Raw genomic sequence first — 16,302 nt, 5'->3', positions numbered from 1 at the left:
GCTAGAAGCTGAACTCCTTGTTGCTAAGAAGTCTGGCTCTACACATTCCGGAAAACTGTATAACAAGTCCCTACAGAATGACATTCCTTTAATTTCGCAATGATGCTCATGGGAAATTCCTTTCGCAATAATGCCCATGGGAAAGTAAGAACACATTTATCCATGTTTTTAGAGCAGGGCCTACTCCTACAGTTTTTTGGGACACGTGTTATTTTGCCTGTGCTCAATCTAAAGCTATTGAGTTGGGCTCAGAGACTCAAACTTTAAATAAGAGTAATAAAAATATTCGCAAATTAGAACTATCCTAAAATCAATAACTAATCAGAAAATCCATTTAAGAGCTGAAAAGAATTACTTGTCTAATGCACTAATTCAAAGACCACAGGCCAACCAGTCTTGTCATCGTTAGTGCTGCAGTGGTACCTGAAGCCCTAAAAAACAAGTATGTAAAGTTTTCATGATCATCCATGCACTAGGCGTACAAGCCTATGGCAGGACAGGTTTTTATTATCCTGAATGTAAGAGTTGTAGAATTTCATAATGACAGCACTTCCTTACATGGGAGGATCTCATCAAATAAATTTGACAGCACCAATTCTATCTTAATGTATAGTGCACGTGAATCATCCCAGGAGGGATATCTTGGCGCTGCAATAAGTTCACTGGCAGACGAGAGTGGTAGAGTTGAAACAGTGTAGTCTTAAGTGCTTTCCTAAAGTGAAGGTGATACGAGCATATAAGAATGTGGAATAGTAAGACAGTCCAGTAGAGTGGGGTTAGGTACGAGAACGACCCGCTCCCTGATCTGGACTTTTTGACCCATGTAACCATTAGGAGAGCCATTTTCCTATATATAATGGGTCTGGGAGGATGATAGTAAGTTAGCTTTGAAGCTAAGTAGCTAGGACCCTTTCTTGTCAGGGCTTTGCGGTGAAACAACAAATTTTAAAATCAATTCTCTTCCAGACTGGTAACCAGTGTAGTGAACGCTAGAGGGGTGCAGAGGCAGCCCTAGGTGGATAATTAGAGATGTGACAGGCTGCAGTATTCTGCGCAACTTGCAATTTTGAAAGCAGTGTCTCATCAGCGGAGGCCAATACTGCATTGCCATAGTCCAGTCAGCTAACAACAAGGACCTAAACCATCGTGTTCCCCGCTGTAAGTGGAAGAAGTGGGGAGGCTCTTCTCAACAAGAACATGGTTTGAAAACATGAGCCTGTAATGGGAAGAACCTGATCTTTCATAGAGAGGAGTAAGTCAAGCTTGGTTCCCAGATTGTTGACCATTTTTTTGGTATAGGACCGGTGTCGAGTTCAGAAGGCCACCAGTCGGAGGTCCATAACCGCTGAGCTTTGCCGAACAGCATAACCTTGGTTTTTATAGGTGTTCTGCTGGAGACAATTCTCCATCATCCAGGCAGCAACTGCCGTCATTCTAAAAGTGAAGGCATCTTTTGCTTTGATCAGATCTTTGTCAATGGATAATAAGAGCTGTGTATCATCTGTGTACAATATTATTTCAAAGCCAAATGCTATTCCTGTCTTGGCGAGTGATGCAACTTATATGTTCAACAACGAGGGACTAAGGCAGGAGTCCTGGGGCATACCCTTGTCCAACACCTAAGTGTAGATTTGAATGAACTCAAAGTTATTGTTTGGGTTCTGACGGAAAGTAGCCATGCAAGTGTAGAGTTGCCCCATGTATACCAATCTCCTGCAGTCTACTGAGTAACCTAGGATGAGACGGAGGGAGTGTTACAATTAAGTAAGAAAGATTTAAAGGAGGAGGAGCATAGCGCGCACCCAAGATGGCCGCGTAGGTGCAAGGCTCCCGAGGACCTCCGCGACCTCCTGCATAAATCCTGACCGAATCCTGTCCTAGATGAGGGGACTGTGTTTGTGAACCAGAGTTGAGGTGACGCCCGTTTTCCGTTTTCAATTCGGACCTCGGACACCGGCGGGAGCACCGATTAAGGTTTGCGGCCTTCTCCACGCCGGCCCCCCGTACTGGAGTTGTGGGGCGATCCGGCGACAAAGTGAATAACAGCGGCGGGCAAGGCTGGGCGACTCGCGCACCCCGCACTTTCACTTTCGCTTTTGCGCCCTCCTTGCTGCCAGGCGAGGTAGGGTCGCGAAGCGGTGTGCGGTGGTGTGGCCTCGTTGGGGTGCCCTGCCGGCCCGCCGGCTGTGGTCCGTCCTTCGGAGCGGTGGTCGCCCCCCCCCGGAGCCCTTGAACGGGATTGTCTACCCCCTTTTTGAGGAGATTGGCTCGATTTGGGACCGCGACCATGGCCACAAAACAAGATGGCGACCGGGCTAAGGTGAAGTCGACCCGTCGTGGCGCGGCCCATCAATCCAACAATATGGACCGCTACACCCTCCAGAAGGGATCTCCAGAGGCGCTGCGTAGATCCCCCACGGGCCCGACTGACGCTCCTGCTCTGCCCACGGACCTGACCCTCCGAGACGTCATGGGCGCCATCGCCGAGATGAAGGCCTCGGTGGACCAGCGCTTTGACACTCTGGCGCAGAAGATCGACTCGGTCCTCGTGGACGTGGGCCTCGTGAGAGCCGATCTCTCAAAAACAAATGACCGGGTCGATTCTTTGGCCCACTCTACCTCGGGCCTCACGTCCGACGTGGCGGCCCTCCAACAGGAGGTGCGCAGGCTCGGCCAGGCGAGCGCCCTGATGCATCGTCGACTGGAGGATTCCGAGGGTCGGGCCCGGAGGAATAACGTCCGCATTATCGGGGTGCCGGAGGGACGCGAGGCAGAGGCAGCGGATCTGTTTGTGGAGGACTTGGTCCTCACCCATCTCCAGCCTCGGGGGCTGAGTAAATTCTTTGCAGTGGAACGTGCCCACAGGGTCCCCGGGGGTAGGCCTAAGATCGGAGCCCCTCCGAGGCCTCTCATCGCCCGGATTTTCAATTTTCGGGACAGGGACGCTATCCTGCAGACCTCCAGGCTACAAGGGCCGGTCAGACTTGACAATATGGATATCAATTTCTATCCTGACTTTACTCCGGCGGTCCAAAAGCAGCGACTGAGTTTTCTCGGTGTCAAACGTCGCCTACGGGACCTGAATCTCAAATATGCGATGCTTTTTCCGGCTAAGCTGAGGGTGGAGGTGGATGGCCGCACGCACTTTTTTGATCGTCCCGAGGCGGCCGGGGACTGGCTGGACACTCTGCCCGGAGATCGGGGACGGGGGGGTGGGGGGGGGAGCGGTTGGTGGGGAGGGCCCGCCGGATCAGGACTGAGGGACTAATGGTAGGCCTTGCTCTGGACTGTGTTATTGTCACCATTGACTGTTAGGGTAAGTTCCCCTCCTGCGGAGGTCGTGTGGGGTCTCTTGGGGGATCTCCCTCCTCCTCTGGGGGACTAGTTAGTTTTCTTTCCATGGGGCGACAGGCACACTGCACTTTGGGGGGGCTGTTCGGGCTCATGCAGGGGTGCAGGGTGGGGGGAGTTCTGTTGGGATGGGTGGGTTGGGGTGGGGTGTGGTTCGTTTCTACCGCAAGGCAAACCCTTTATTGTATTGGTTTTTTTGAGATGCTCTCGGGGGGGACAAATGATGGCTTCTGTATGTGATGGGGGGTAGGGACCTGACGTTGTTGTCCTGGAACGTCAACGGACTGGGTGATAGGATTAAGCGGGGTGTGGTCCTTTAATATCTGAAACGGATTTCGCCTGATGTGGTCTTTTTGCAGGAGACACACCTCATTGGTAACTCCTATTGTGCCATGAACCGACGTGGTTATCGTTTGGTGGCCCACTCGGGCTTCACATCAGGCTCACGAGGGGTGGGCATTATGGTCAAGACCTCGCTCCCGCTAGAAATAGACGAGGTGCGCCATGATGAGAGGGGACGCTACACTGTCTTGGTGGGGAGAATGGAGGGCAAGGTAGTCGTCTTTGTCTCAGTGTACGTCCCACCGGGGTTACAGTCCACTACCTTTGCGGACTTGGGACGCCTCCTGCTTGACCTCCCGGGGGGGCTTCTGGTGGTTGGGGGGGAATTCAATGCGGTGGCTTCTGGGACTCTGGATCGCTATCCCCCTAGGGACCTCCCCCGGGCACAAGCGTGGCTGTCTGGCCTTTTGGACACGCTGGGATTGGTGGACTGTTGGCGTCTGAAGCATCCCACTCAGCTGCAGTACACCTTCCATTCGGGGGCCCATGGTAGCCTTTCGCGGCTTGATTATGTCCTTGTCCCTGCGGCCTATGCCGGGAGAGTGGGGGAGGTGCGCCATCTGGCGCGGGGTATCTCAGATCATTCCCCACTCCTGTTGCACTTTGATGTCTTCCCGAGGGGGGAGGGCAGGGTAGCTCCAATCAATGCCTGGTACCTGCGCGACCCCACTATTCGTGCTGACTTGATTAAATCCTTGCAACGGTATTTTGAGGAGAATGTGGGGTCTGTCCCGTCTGCCATTTCCCTGTGGGAGGCTTTCAAGACTGTGCTTAGAGGGGAGGCCCTCTCCTTTATTTCCCATGCCCGGAGGCGCGCACAGGAGGAGGTGACCCGGGTGGAGGCCGAAATCACTGAACTGGAGGGTGATCTGGGGAGTGGGGTGACTGACGCGGCGCTGCACGTTCTACACCTTAAGCAGGCGGCCTATAGGTCCCTCGTCACGGAGGCGGCCAGGGGCCTCAGCAGAGAGCAACAGGGGCGATTGTATGATGTGGGTGATAAGGCTGGTAAGTTGATTGAGTGGTTGGATAGGAAGGAGAGAGCTAATCGTGTGGTCCCGCTGATTGAAAGAATGGATGGTGTACGTGTCACTGAGCCGGAAGGCATTGTCTCTTGCTTCGCGGATTATTTCCGCGAGGTATATTCCCCGGTTTCTCCCTGCCCGGAGGAGGATTCCCATGCCCTGCTGCGTGACATCGCGCTGCCCTCCCTCTCAATGGAGGACAGGGAGTTAATGGATGCCGCCCCTACCTCGGACGAAATTGCCCTCGCCATCCGCTCGGTCGCTTCTGGCAAGGCCATGGGCCCGAACGGCATTCCTATCGAGTTGTATAAATTGCGACCGGACGTACTGGCACCCCACCTCCGCGCTATGTTCCTTGCGGCTCACTCGCGGGGCTCCCTCCCGCCGGACCAGCGTCTGGCTACCATCGTGGTTATCCACAAGGAGGGCAGACCGCGAGACCGGGTTACATCCTACCGGCCTATCTCGCTCTTGAACGCGGAGCCTAAAATCCTCGCCAAGGTGCTCGCTAACCGGCTGGTCGGCGTGGTGGGCGATTTGGTCCACCAAGACCAGTCCGGCTTCATTCCCCATCGCAATACGGCCCTTAATCTGCGGCGCCTGCACGGGGTGCTCGCGCGTGTTCCGTTCGTGCGGGAGCCGGCCATCTTGGCGTCCCTGGACGCCACCATGGCGTTCGACACGCTCGAGTGGCCCTACATCTGGGCGATGTTGGCGAAATTTGGATTTGGCCCGGGATTCATCAGTTGGGTCAAATTGTTGTACTCGGACCCATTGGCACAGGTGGTGGTGAATGGTCGAGTCTCGGCCCCATTCGTGCTGGGACGGGGCACGCGACAGGGTTGTCCCCTGTCGCCGCTCCTTTTTGCATTGGCCCTGGAACCCCTGGCGGAGTGGCTGAGGTGGCACCCATCCATCCGAGGTCTCCGTTGGACCCCCGAGTATGAGGACCGCGTGTCCCTCTACGCTGACGATATCCTTTTGTACTTAGCCTCCCCGCGCAAATCACTGATTGTCCTGGTCGATGTTCTGCGCTCCTTCGGCCGTAATTCAGGCCTTGTCATTAACTGGGCTAAATCCTGTGTCTATGTGCTTTCCGGGGAGGCTCCTGTCCTCCCTCGGGGCTGTCCGATCCAGATTGCCTCGCAGGGATTTCGATACCTGGGGGTCTATATTACGCTGGACCCGGTGGCCCGCTACGAGCGAAACTTGCTTCCCCCCCCTCCAGCGCTTGAAGGAGGACGTCGCGCGCTGGCGGCGCTTGCCGCTTTCGCCGCTCGGCCGGGCGGCATTGTTCAAGATGATGTCATTGCCGCGCTTTTTGTACGCTCTCCAGAACACTATGGACTTGGTCCCGGCGCGCTACTTCCGTGAGGTGGAAAGCTTACAGCGCCGTCTGTTTTGGGACGGGAGGCCGCGTATAGCCCTGGCAAAATTGACGCTCCCGTGGTACGACGGAGGGATTGCCCTCCCGGATATTAAACGGTATTACTGGGCCTCCCAGTTAGCTGCAATTAATCACGGCTTCTATGGGCCCGCCCTAAACCCGGCATTTGAAATGGACAAAATGCTCCTGCCCGGTGGCGACTACAATCGAGCGCTCTACACTAGCGTGCCCGATTCCCGCTTGACGGGACCCACGCGTGTCATGGTGCGAGTATGGCACGCGGCTAATGCAGCTATGGGATGGAAGGACCGTTTGACCCGGGCGTCACCGTTGTATGCGTCGGAGAGGCTTGGCTCTTTGTGGACCTCGAAGGGCTTCGAGAGGTGGGACATGATAGGCATCAGTACAGTGGGAGATCTCTGGACGAGGGGAGGATTCAAGACATTCGAGATGCTGCAGGCGGAGTTTCAGCTGCAGGGCAGTGAATACTTTCGCTACCTGCAGGTCCGTCACGCACTGGGTTCCGTCTTCCCAGACGTGGCCTCCATCCCGGAGTCCTCCCCCCTGGAGGATAGAGTGCTAGATGGCCACGTTCCGGACAGCACGATCTCCCTCATTTATAAGAAATTGATAAATGACCGCTCGGGCTTACTGACTGGCCTCCGCGAGGCTTGGGTTGCCGATGGGCTGGAGTTGGACGACGAGGACTGGATTTCCGCGGTGGCCTCTCCGAAGGAGGTGGCCATCCCGGCTCGCCTTCGCTTCGTCCAGCTCAAGATACTCCACCGGGTGTATATGACGGGGCCAAGGCTTCAGCGTATGGGCTATGCCGAGGATGGATTGTGTAAGCGTGGGTGTGGTGCTTTGGCGACTTTTTTACACATTCTGTGGGAATGTCCGAGGGTGGAGCGATTCTGGCGTGGTGTGCATGAGGTCCTGCGAGCGGTTACACATGTCGCGCTGTTGCCTGAAGCGAGGAGATGCCTGCTGAATGTGTGGGAACCGACTGATTACTCGGTTCCGCAGACGCGATGGGTGACTCTGGGATATATGATAGCTAAACGTGACATTGCTCAGCTGTGGGGATCTCAGAGACCCCCGGCGGTGTCGGCTTGGAAAGAACATATGGATTGGTGCATGTTCCGAGAAAAGGTGGTATATGTGGCGCGGGGTAAGCCTGGGGCATGGGTGAAGATATGGGGCCCCTGGAACGCTTACCGCGGGGGTATTTGCGAGCCGCCGTTGTTGCCTCCCGCGTCACCAGCTCCATCCCCATAGTTGACCCCCTCCCTCAGCCCTGGGCACATTGTTCTCCCAGTCCCGGATCAGTTTCCCTCCCCCTCTCTGGATTTCTTTGGATGGTTGGGGTTCCCCACTTGAGGAGCACGTGTCGTCATTTTCGATTGTGGGTTGCCTTGCGGGTGTGGTTTTATGTTGTTGTGTTGTATAAAACGAAACCGTATTGTGGGTTCAGAGTTATGTGGCCCACGTTGTTGATACCTCCTGCTTTATCGTCTATGCAACGCCAAGTGCCTTATTGTATATACGTCATTTGCTTTTGTCACTTTAGCGGCCGGCCGGAAGGTTGTAGGCCCATACTTGTATATATTTGAGATTGCAATAAACGGTTTAAAAAAAAAAAAAAAAAAAAAAAAAAAAAAAGAAAGATTTAAAAACGGTCTTGATTGGGAAAAGAATGGCCGATAGGGAAAATAGAGAAAGTGTTAAACCAACTGCGTCAATGTACCCCTTTTTAGTCCCACACAATCAAATGCCCATTGCATCCACACCAAAGTGTTGAATATTCAACACAGATTGTATCTAACAAGACAGTGAATAGGCACTCTGCACTTTTTAGTTGCTACTCCCAAGATAGGCTTTTGTTCACAAAATGTACCCAAATGCACATATGATGATGGTAAGTCCAACCAGTCCATACTTTATACTCTTTTGTAACTTTTATATGGATCTGAGGAAACAAATATCACCGTCATTGGTTTTAAAAAAAAAATGATTTAATAGAAGGATGCTTTTAACTTTTTATGTAATCTTGATAATGTGAATTTATGCTATTGAGTTTCTGTCTAGGTTTCGTATGCCATCCAAAGAAGGAAACAGCTGCTATACCTCGAGATTTTAAGTTATAAAAATGAACAGCTAAGAATAATATATCCTTAACAATGCTAATATGTCAATTCGTTATTCCCTATCTTATGCTTCCAATAACGTTTTTAACCCATTGGCTGTTGAGTTGACACCCAGCTTGGTATCTTGGTGTTTCGGGTTTGTTTACTTAACTTGTTCATGTCATGAGACCATCTTCAATTTTTTGTATGAATGTTTTTATTAAGTTCCTTGTAAGTTTTATCTGTGTAACTATTTTATGGATATTTTCTTCCGAATAAAGATTTGATTTGACTGAATTTCCTCCACAGAGAAAGTATTAAACTTTCCTACTCTATTAGCCGTGACAAAGAGAGGTAGACAGAAGATTAAACACCTTAGGAGGGTTAGGGAAGTTCCAATAACTATCATTGATTTTATCTTCACGGTGATCGGCCAACCAGTCACAAAGTGCTCATGACGCGTACATTTCATGGGAGCAGGCTCCGGGGTTTATAAAATCATTAAGAACTTTGAAAAGGGCGTTGGAAGATTTTTTTTGCCCGGCATATTTGATTGGAAGCATACGCTTACCGAGTGCTTTTCATATTACAGTGGTACGATGTTAAGGCTACTCTATATGCCTCTTTGTCAGTTGAATTGTTCAAACTATGCCACCTTCTTTCTAATTAGCCCTCCTTGTAAGGTTATGCCAGAAGGGGCAGATAGGCCTCATAAAAGGACAAAGAGGAATTCAGAGGATGGAGCAAAACATCATCAAAGTGAGCAATTTGACTGGCTGACTAAGGAAAGGACAGATGGACTTCATAGGGTAAACTACCTTTAAAACTCAAATTAAGCCTGTAGAGCAAATGCACCATCAAAGATCCAACAATGCACGGCGACCTGCCCCAAAACCTAAAATACAAATGCAAACAGAAGAATTTGTGGCAGTTGCTCAGGGCAGTGAGAAATAAATGCTGGTTAATTGGACGAAGAACAAAAGCACATCAACTTGAATCCAGTATAAAAAAGGAGAAAGGACTCAGCACGCATAAGACTGCACAAACCTGTATTTTTTTTTATATATTCCACTGTATAATTTAACTTTGATAACAGCATTAACAATACAAGACCTTCAATTTGAGGGGGAGGATTTAGACACAGGGTGTTAAATATTAAACCAAAGTAGATATGCCTAGATCTGTTCATTTTAGAAAATGCAGTGCAAAAGTGTTTTAATGAAAGATTTGATGGCCTTAAGCTTGCAGGTTAAACAGTTTGCTGCACAGTAGTGTTGAACATGAGCAACATTAGTTGATGGCCATGTGGGGTCTAAACTGCCGGACAATTAATACAGTATGGGATCATCCTTGAGATTGTAGGCAAATGAGTCAATACTCTCGGACCTCATGACTTCGAACTTCATGGGTCTAGATAACACCACTGTTTGTGTTAGGCACCCGCTTCCTGTGGCCTAAACATCATCACACTGGCGACGGGAGCAGCTGTGTTACTGCGTCCTCATCTCAAGCTGCAAGCAATGGGATGCCTAGATTAGTGAATCAACAAAGAGAGGGACAGCTAGGGCTTAATAGAGGTTCAACGTACTTGCCCTGAGTTAAGCTAGAAGGCAATGAAAGGTACGGAGTTCCTCGGTGGCAAGTTGGCCACCTGGTGTGTACTCAAGGTAGTGAGGAGGTGGGGGGGATACCTCCTGTCGAAACTTGGACCCTCACACACCCAGCAAGCTAGGTGTCATGCTTCATCATATGGGTCTGCTCCTCGTCGAGCTGGCGCTGCAATGCTCGACAGGTACCCATAAAGGGACTCTTTTTCGGAGATCTTTAGTTCCTTGCCGTATAGGTGCCGTGGGTGTGAGGGGCCTAGAGGCGTGTAGATGTGGTGTGTGGACTCACTACCTTGAGTACACACCAGGTGGCCAACTTGCCACCGAGGAACTCCGTACCTTTCATTGTCTTCCATGCCTAGATTGGTGGCATTCACCTTACTCAGCCTTCTACTGTCTGCTTTCCCTACACATGATGCAGTTTATTCTCTGTCTCCCACTGCTTGGCCCAGCATGAGGTGCACTCCAGAGGAATGTGTCTCAAAGCCTCTGTCGCCTCTAAAACCTTGCTGCCACGCCAGCAAGGCCAACTGCACAGTGAATACGCTGAGCAGATACACGTGGTTCAGCCTCACACATGAAGAGTGAGTAAAGGGAACTAATGGAAATATACTGGTTTGGTACAGCACTGGAAAACACAGGAAAAAAGGAAGAAAAGACAACATGTGCAATGCAATCAGGAAGGTATGGAAAGCATAGTCTCACCTTTCCCAAGCAGTACTTTCTAAGCATCCACCTATTTATTACAGGTGTGGAGCTATGCACCAAACACTCAACATCACCAGGCCAACTACCTCTATGCCTCACAATCACACCGACAGCACACGCTCAGCAAACGTCTGCTTCCAACCTGGTGCAATCAGAGACTATGCTCAAGGTGATCAAAACCACACCCACCTGCAGCCTTCTCTTTGGTGAGGTGCCAGTCCATCCAAAGGGGCAAGAATGTCATCAACTCCATCTATAAATACACATGAAATCTCCAGCTGACCATCATTCCAAGCTTCAAGTTGGAAGCTGTGGATATAATGGCTGGAAATGTAATTTGCAGTCACAGATGTCACAGAAGAAAAGAAGCCCCTGCTCTATGGTTGGCAGAAGAAGACATCTTCAAGTTGTCTCGTAGGTTCACAGAAGCAGAATCGCCCTTCACCTATGCAACTGCAGTGGTAGCTCCAAATGAACACTTGACTCCTCTAGCAAACTCAGTCTATTAGAAGTTTTAGCTCCGCAAAGCAAGGTCCCTTCAAATCTGGGATGCATTACATGCAAGGCTTAAAGATCTTGCCACCATGTGCATGATGGAACGGAGACAAGATTCCAATTCATTCAAGGGTGAGCAATAACAAAATTATGAAGGCACATCCTAAGAAGACGGGAAAACCTCAAAATATCCTACATTCGCTGTCATGTGCCAGTTAGATTCCCTCAACCCCACTCTCAGAACACCAGAGACTCACCACGCAAGCTTAGGAGCAAATTTGCAATTGAAAGAGAATAGGTTAGGCTAGAAGAGGAATGTTTACGCACCTTCCCATGTTTCTAAAGGAATTCACAGAGCCAAGCAAGAAGAGGACTGTCCTACAACTTGCCACTGCTGAAGCCTGTGGTGGGCAGTGGAAGTCCTCAATATCCAACTTCTCAACCTGCACTCCAGAAGCGAAACAGATGCCTGCATCCCTGTACAACACCCAACATGATTTGGCTCCATCGCACGAAGGATGCCTCCTTCATGGCACAAGAATATAATTTCTTAAACTATCTTGTTAACAGCTGTACATCCAGCCCATGCTGGTCATCAATGGACTGTTAAGTCTAAGAGTTGGTTCTGTAACAAAGTCAGATTCCCTCAATTAGACAAACTAGCTCAACTGTTGTGAAAGAATGCCATCAATGCCAAGTTTGCACTGTGACTGAACCACCAGTACCAATCACTACAGAATCTCCCACTGTATCCCTGGAAGAGTGCGGACTTCATAAGTTTGCCAGAAGGGTATCACACATTAATAAACATTGACACCCGATCTAAGTATCCAAATTTGGTAGGTGTCAACGCCACATTGGTGAAATATTTAATCTCGAGATTGGAAAAAGATATGGCCACTCATGGCAGATTAAAGACATCAGGATGGTTAATGGTCCTCTATTCCAGATCAACAATGTGCTGATTGCAGAAAATCCTTCAACAGCAAACACCTTAAGGTCATTCCCAGGTGGATGCAGGAAAATGGTGACGCTGAGCCCTTCATGAGAACTCTCAAAAAGTCCATCAGCACTGTCCTGGCAGCTGATCAGTTTCTGTAGTGGGACATCTATGCTTTTCTCCGGAAGTATAGACGGAACAACCTGCGCAGATCACTACCGGAAGGACTTCTAATCAGCTCTGTATGGGTGGTCAGGTGAATGATGTACTTCAAAGAGTTGCACACTCCAGGATTGGAGTGTGTCACAGGGTGCAGAGAAAATTAACTATCACAGATCGGGTGCCATAATCACAATTACCCTATTTTATTTCAAATATCATCTGTAACACCATAATACATCCCAATTCTGGACAAAAGTTTAAGGTCAAAGAAACCTTCACATGCAAACCTATGAACTGTTTCTATCTACTGGTACGGCAGGAACGTGTATGTTGGTAAAACTGGGCAAAAAAAAAAAATCAAAACCAGACTGCTTGAACACAGAGGTAAAATCCAATGCCATTCAATTAAATCTTCCGTAGCCCGTTTTTAAACCAAAAACTCAACATCAGCAATGTGATATTTTAGGAGATTGAAAAAACTGACAAGAGTTGACATTAACATTAACAGAATCTAACTACAAAGAGTTTTAGGGGGTTGTCCATTTTAACTATGTTCGGCATAAAGGACTGGGAATGTGCTTTTTTTAACATAATCATCAAGATTGTGTTTCATATTTAATTTCACACCACAAGTACATTTTGCATAGCAAAAATGTATAACTTTATTGCAACTTCCCCTGCAATTCTTGTTTACTGCATTCATTATTCTCATTATATTAAATTAGTTAAGTTATTTTGTGAAGTTTACCATTCCGGTTTTGACTGCACCATTTCCATCCCTTGGCTTACTGTCTCTCTGCGCTAGAATGATTAGTGTATTTAAATCTTTCTGGTACCTCTTATTTCGACCTATCGTTCTTCTATTCAGAGGACTTCACAGTTTCTTTTTCTCTACTTTGTATTATTTGCTTCTTTGCCATTTCTTCAATTGTGTATTCTGAACCATTGACAGTTTCCCCTCTTCGTTTCTATACCCGTTTTTTAGGCTCTGGGTTTCTGTATTTATTCCAATATTTGGATCTTTCATTTTGGTACTCTGCCTGTGAATCATTGTTGACCCTAGGCGTTTGCTTCAGTTCAGTTACCTCAAGATGCTGGTTAATGTAATCCTTGTGAGTCGCCTCCCATAATCTTGGTCAGGTCACTTTTAGTCTGGGTTCATTGCAGAATTTTGGAACCTTAAAACGACGGAGGAGCTCACTTATTTCGTAGATCCTGCTCCAGATTTTATAGGCTTCTGTTTTGCTATCCAGCATTAGTTACCAAACGTGTCCTTCGTATTCGTGCGGTGCCCGTCTTATGCGTTCCAGTCGCAGTTGACTTTCTGCCACTTTCATTGAATCAACTGTGTTTTTCAATCTATCGCACCTCCCACGTTGGGAAATGTTCTTTCCTCGTGTTCACACATTCATGAACATGCATATAATCATTTTTGGGCACGGCTATTTCCCTCGTTTGATGTACCCTTAGATTCCACCAGCAACTTGATCATTTCAGTTTTGTTGGTGTAATTACTGATGGTGGTTAATCCTGTCCACTTACTTCGGTTTAGTTCCACCACTCCATAAATGAGGCAATCAACCATTCTGATATCTACATAGATGTTTTGGTCAATATCTGTTCCATTTATCGTTATTTCAGACACTCCTAGATTCATTGTTGACATACCAATGAATGCAGAGCTTTAGGTTACAATTGGATTTGATTTTACATGACTGTTCTTTTCCAGATTGCGGTTGAATAATATGCTCCATTGGACCCCTAATGAAGAAACTTCCAAAATGCACTGGGGCTTTAACAGAAATATATGTTCACTGGACAAGGATTAATAAAGTGTCATTTATTAACAAACATCATTTACGGATGAAGAATATTGAACTACAATGGTGTACGTGTGAATATAGCAGTGAAGCTGTGGCACTCATCTCTCCGTGTACCATGCAGCATACTGTAATTCTACAGAGTGCAACTTTTTGAATACTTATATCTCTTAACTGCAATCAATTGTTAGGGTAGCATGCGTCGAGTGGAGTACATATTAAAATGTAGCGGAGATTGAAACCGAGTGCGCACATGCACAGAGTGGGTCAACGTTTTTGTTTCCAAAGGATGTACTTCCCAATAACCCCTCATTGGAACATTCACTTCCGCAAGACAGTAAAATAATGGGGTAGAGGAAGAGACAAAATCGGTTTGAGACATTGACCCCAACATTCTTCCGCAAGCATAAGCACTGGAGATATATAGTGTTTCTCAATAATAAATGTCCCTGACAGCAAGTGTCGCCTACTGTAGGAGCTGGCTCCCTGTCCTGGAGGGGAACCCAAATACAAGGTACTAGACAACTGCAAGAACACTGGAAGAGGTTGTGACCGTGAAAGTATCCGTCTTAAATTAAGTTTCACACTCCCTGTAGAATGACTGGGTAAAATGATTCGTATGTCATCAGAGTGTACTGCTTAAAAAAGCTCAATTTCAAGAGACTGGTGCGGGAATTCCGTCCCCTGAAGCCTAAATATCGTGTTTTCCTATATATAAAGGACGAGGTTATTCCTACTCACAAAACTTCCCCTTTCATGTCACCTATGACGCGACGATCCCATCCCAGTGATGTGCTACTGCAGGTGTGGACCCTCCCCTTCAACTTTGCCCCATCCAATCCTTGCCCCTCACCCTTGATTAGTGTCACCCACCGCTGTGCCGACTATCTCGTCACAATGATGCGACCTAAAGTCTTGCCCCATAAACGTATTCTTCAGCGCAAACATTGACACTCGGATAGGGTGTTAGCTAGCATACACTTCCAGCGTGTCAGCTCCCGTGCTAACGCTTGCACTCAGTAGCTGTCACCTCTATTGCTACAGTAGCACTTTCACTGAATGTCATCTCGTTCCTACGTTGACAGCTGTCAAGTGGCCCATGACACATGCGAACTTTAAGCCAGATCCGGCTTTTGGGCAACACCACTCTGCACATTAAGGTTATAGAGCCCTAACTACACTAAAAACGGAGCCATAAAGTTCCACAAAGAAACATTCTGTTGACAAAAATCAGATGCAGCGAATAGTGTGAAATACGTCACAGTTCACTTAACAACATAGTCGCGTCAGTACATCTTATTCACCGTCGCCCATTTTTATTATCAGTACAACAACAAGAAGATGACTCACACACCCTTTATGATTCTCTCGCCCTAAGACCCTATTTCTTCCCCATTGCCTCCCAAGACACGCACCCCAAAATATTTAATTGCTGTCCGTGTGCCACTGGCATTTGGCCTCGCCTCTCCTCGCTGCCCATCCATCATAAGCCAGTACCGAGTCTTTTTTCCCTCTTCCTCCACCTACACCCTCCAACTACCATGCCTATGTCTTCCCTGAGTCCTCTGGCCACACGCCTGGTGTCGTTTTAATGTGTCATGCAACTGGTCTCACTAACAGTCCAGTTAAAAAACACCATTGCATGTCCAGGGTGCTCATATCTCACCCCCGCAGAAGTTCTCCCTCACCTCCGGGTCGGTCCAGTTTCAAGATGTCCCGCAAATGCCGTGTTGCGCTAATATCGATGCTGCCCGAGGGGTCCATTACTCCCGCGCTCTCGGCTTCTCCCGGCGCTGCAGCCAGGATACCCACTACTTCCGGTGAAACTGCCAGTAACCCTCCCCCTTGGCAAAAACTTCCGGTGCAACAACAAGAAAGCGCCCCCATGAAAACACTGACGAAGACGAAGGTTCCTACTCGCAAACTTAAAGGGACTGTGAGAAGAGCTCGGGAATAGACAAACTGAAAGGTCGCCAGAGACCTGGGAGAACACTCCAGTGTAAAATGTGTAAGGTGTTTATTTATTTTAAAGTAATGGTAATTGTCCAAAGATTAGACTTCAGGAGTACTTCTTTAATTTGAAGGGCAAGGTACCTGCACTTCTCAGCACTGCCGCAATACATTGCAATGGATGAGTACCGGTACTTCTCAGGAGCAAACAGGTACTCTAAATAGAGAGTACCTGCACTTCTATATTTCCATTTAAAGCACTGCGGGTCATCCATATTTGATTATTTTATTGGGGTAGGTGGTGAGCACACCACCGACAACCCTGAAGTCTGATCTTAGGACAATTACCATTACTTTAAAATAAATAAACACCCTACCTGTACCTTCCC

General features: G+C 48.4%; 1 protein-coding gene across 1 annotated transcript in view; it reads right to left on the bottom strand.

Annotated features, from left to right (window-relative positions):
* EDC4 (enhancer of mRNA decapping 4) overlaps positions 1 to 15,803 on the bottom strand; it is a 777,931-nt gene extending 762,128 nt beyond the window's left edge. Inside the window, exon 1 of the mRNA XM_085639493.1 lies at positions 15,652 to 15,803. Coding sequence (XP_085495619.1) covers positions 15,652 to 15,727 — 76 coding nt within the window. The 5' untranslated portion in view covers positions 15,728 to 15,803. The remainder of the gene's footprint in view (positions 1 to 15,651) is intronic.
* Between the last annotated feature and the right edge of the window lie 499 nt (positions 15,804 to 16,302).

Source organism: Triturus cristatus, chromosome 12, assembly GCF_964204655.1.
Source record: "Triturus cristatus chromosome 12, aTriCri1.1, whole genome shotgun sequence".
Classification (NCBI taxonomy): Eukaryota; Metazoa; Chordata; class Amphibia; order Caudata; family Salamandridae; genus Triturus; species Triturus cristatus.
The sequence above is the reverse complement of the archived record's forward strand: the minus strand, read 5'-3'. Positions and strand labels throughout refer to the sequence as shown.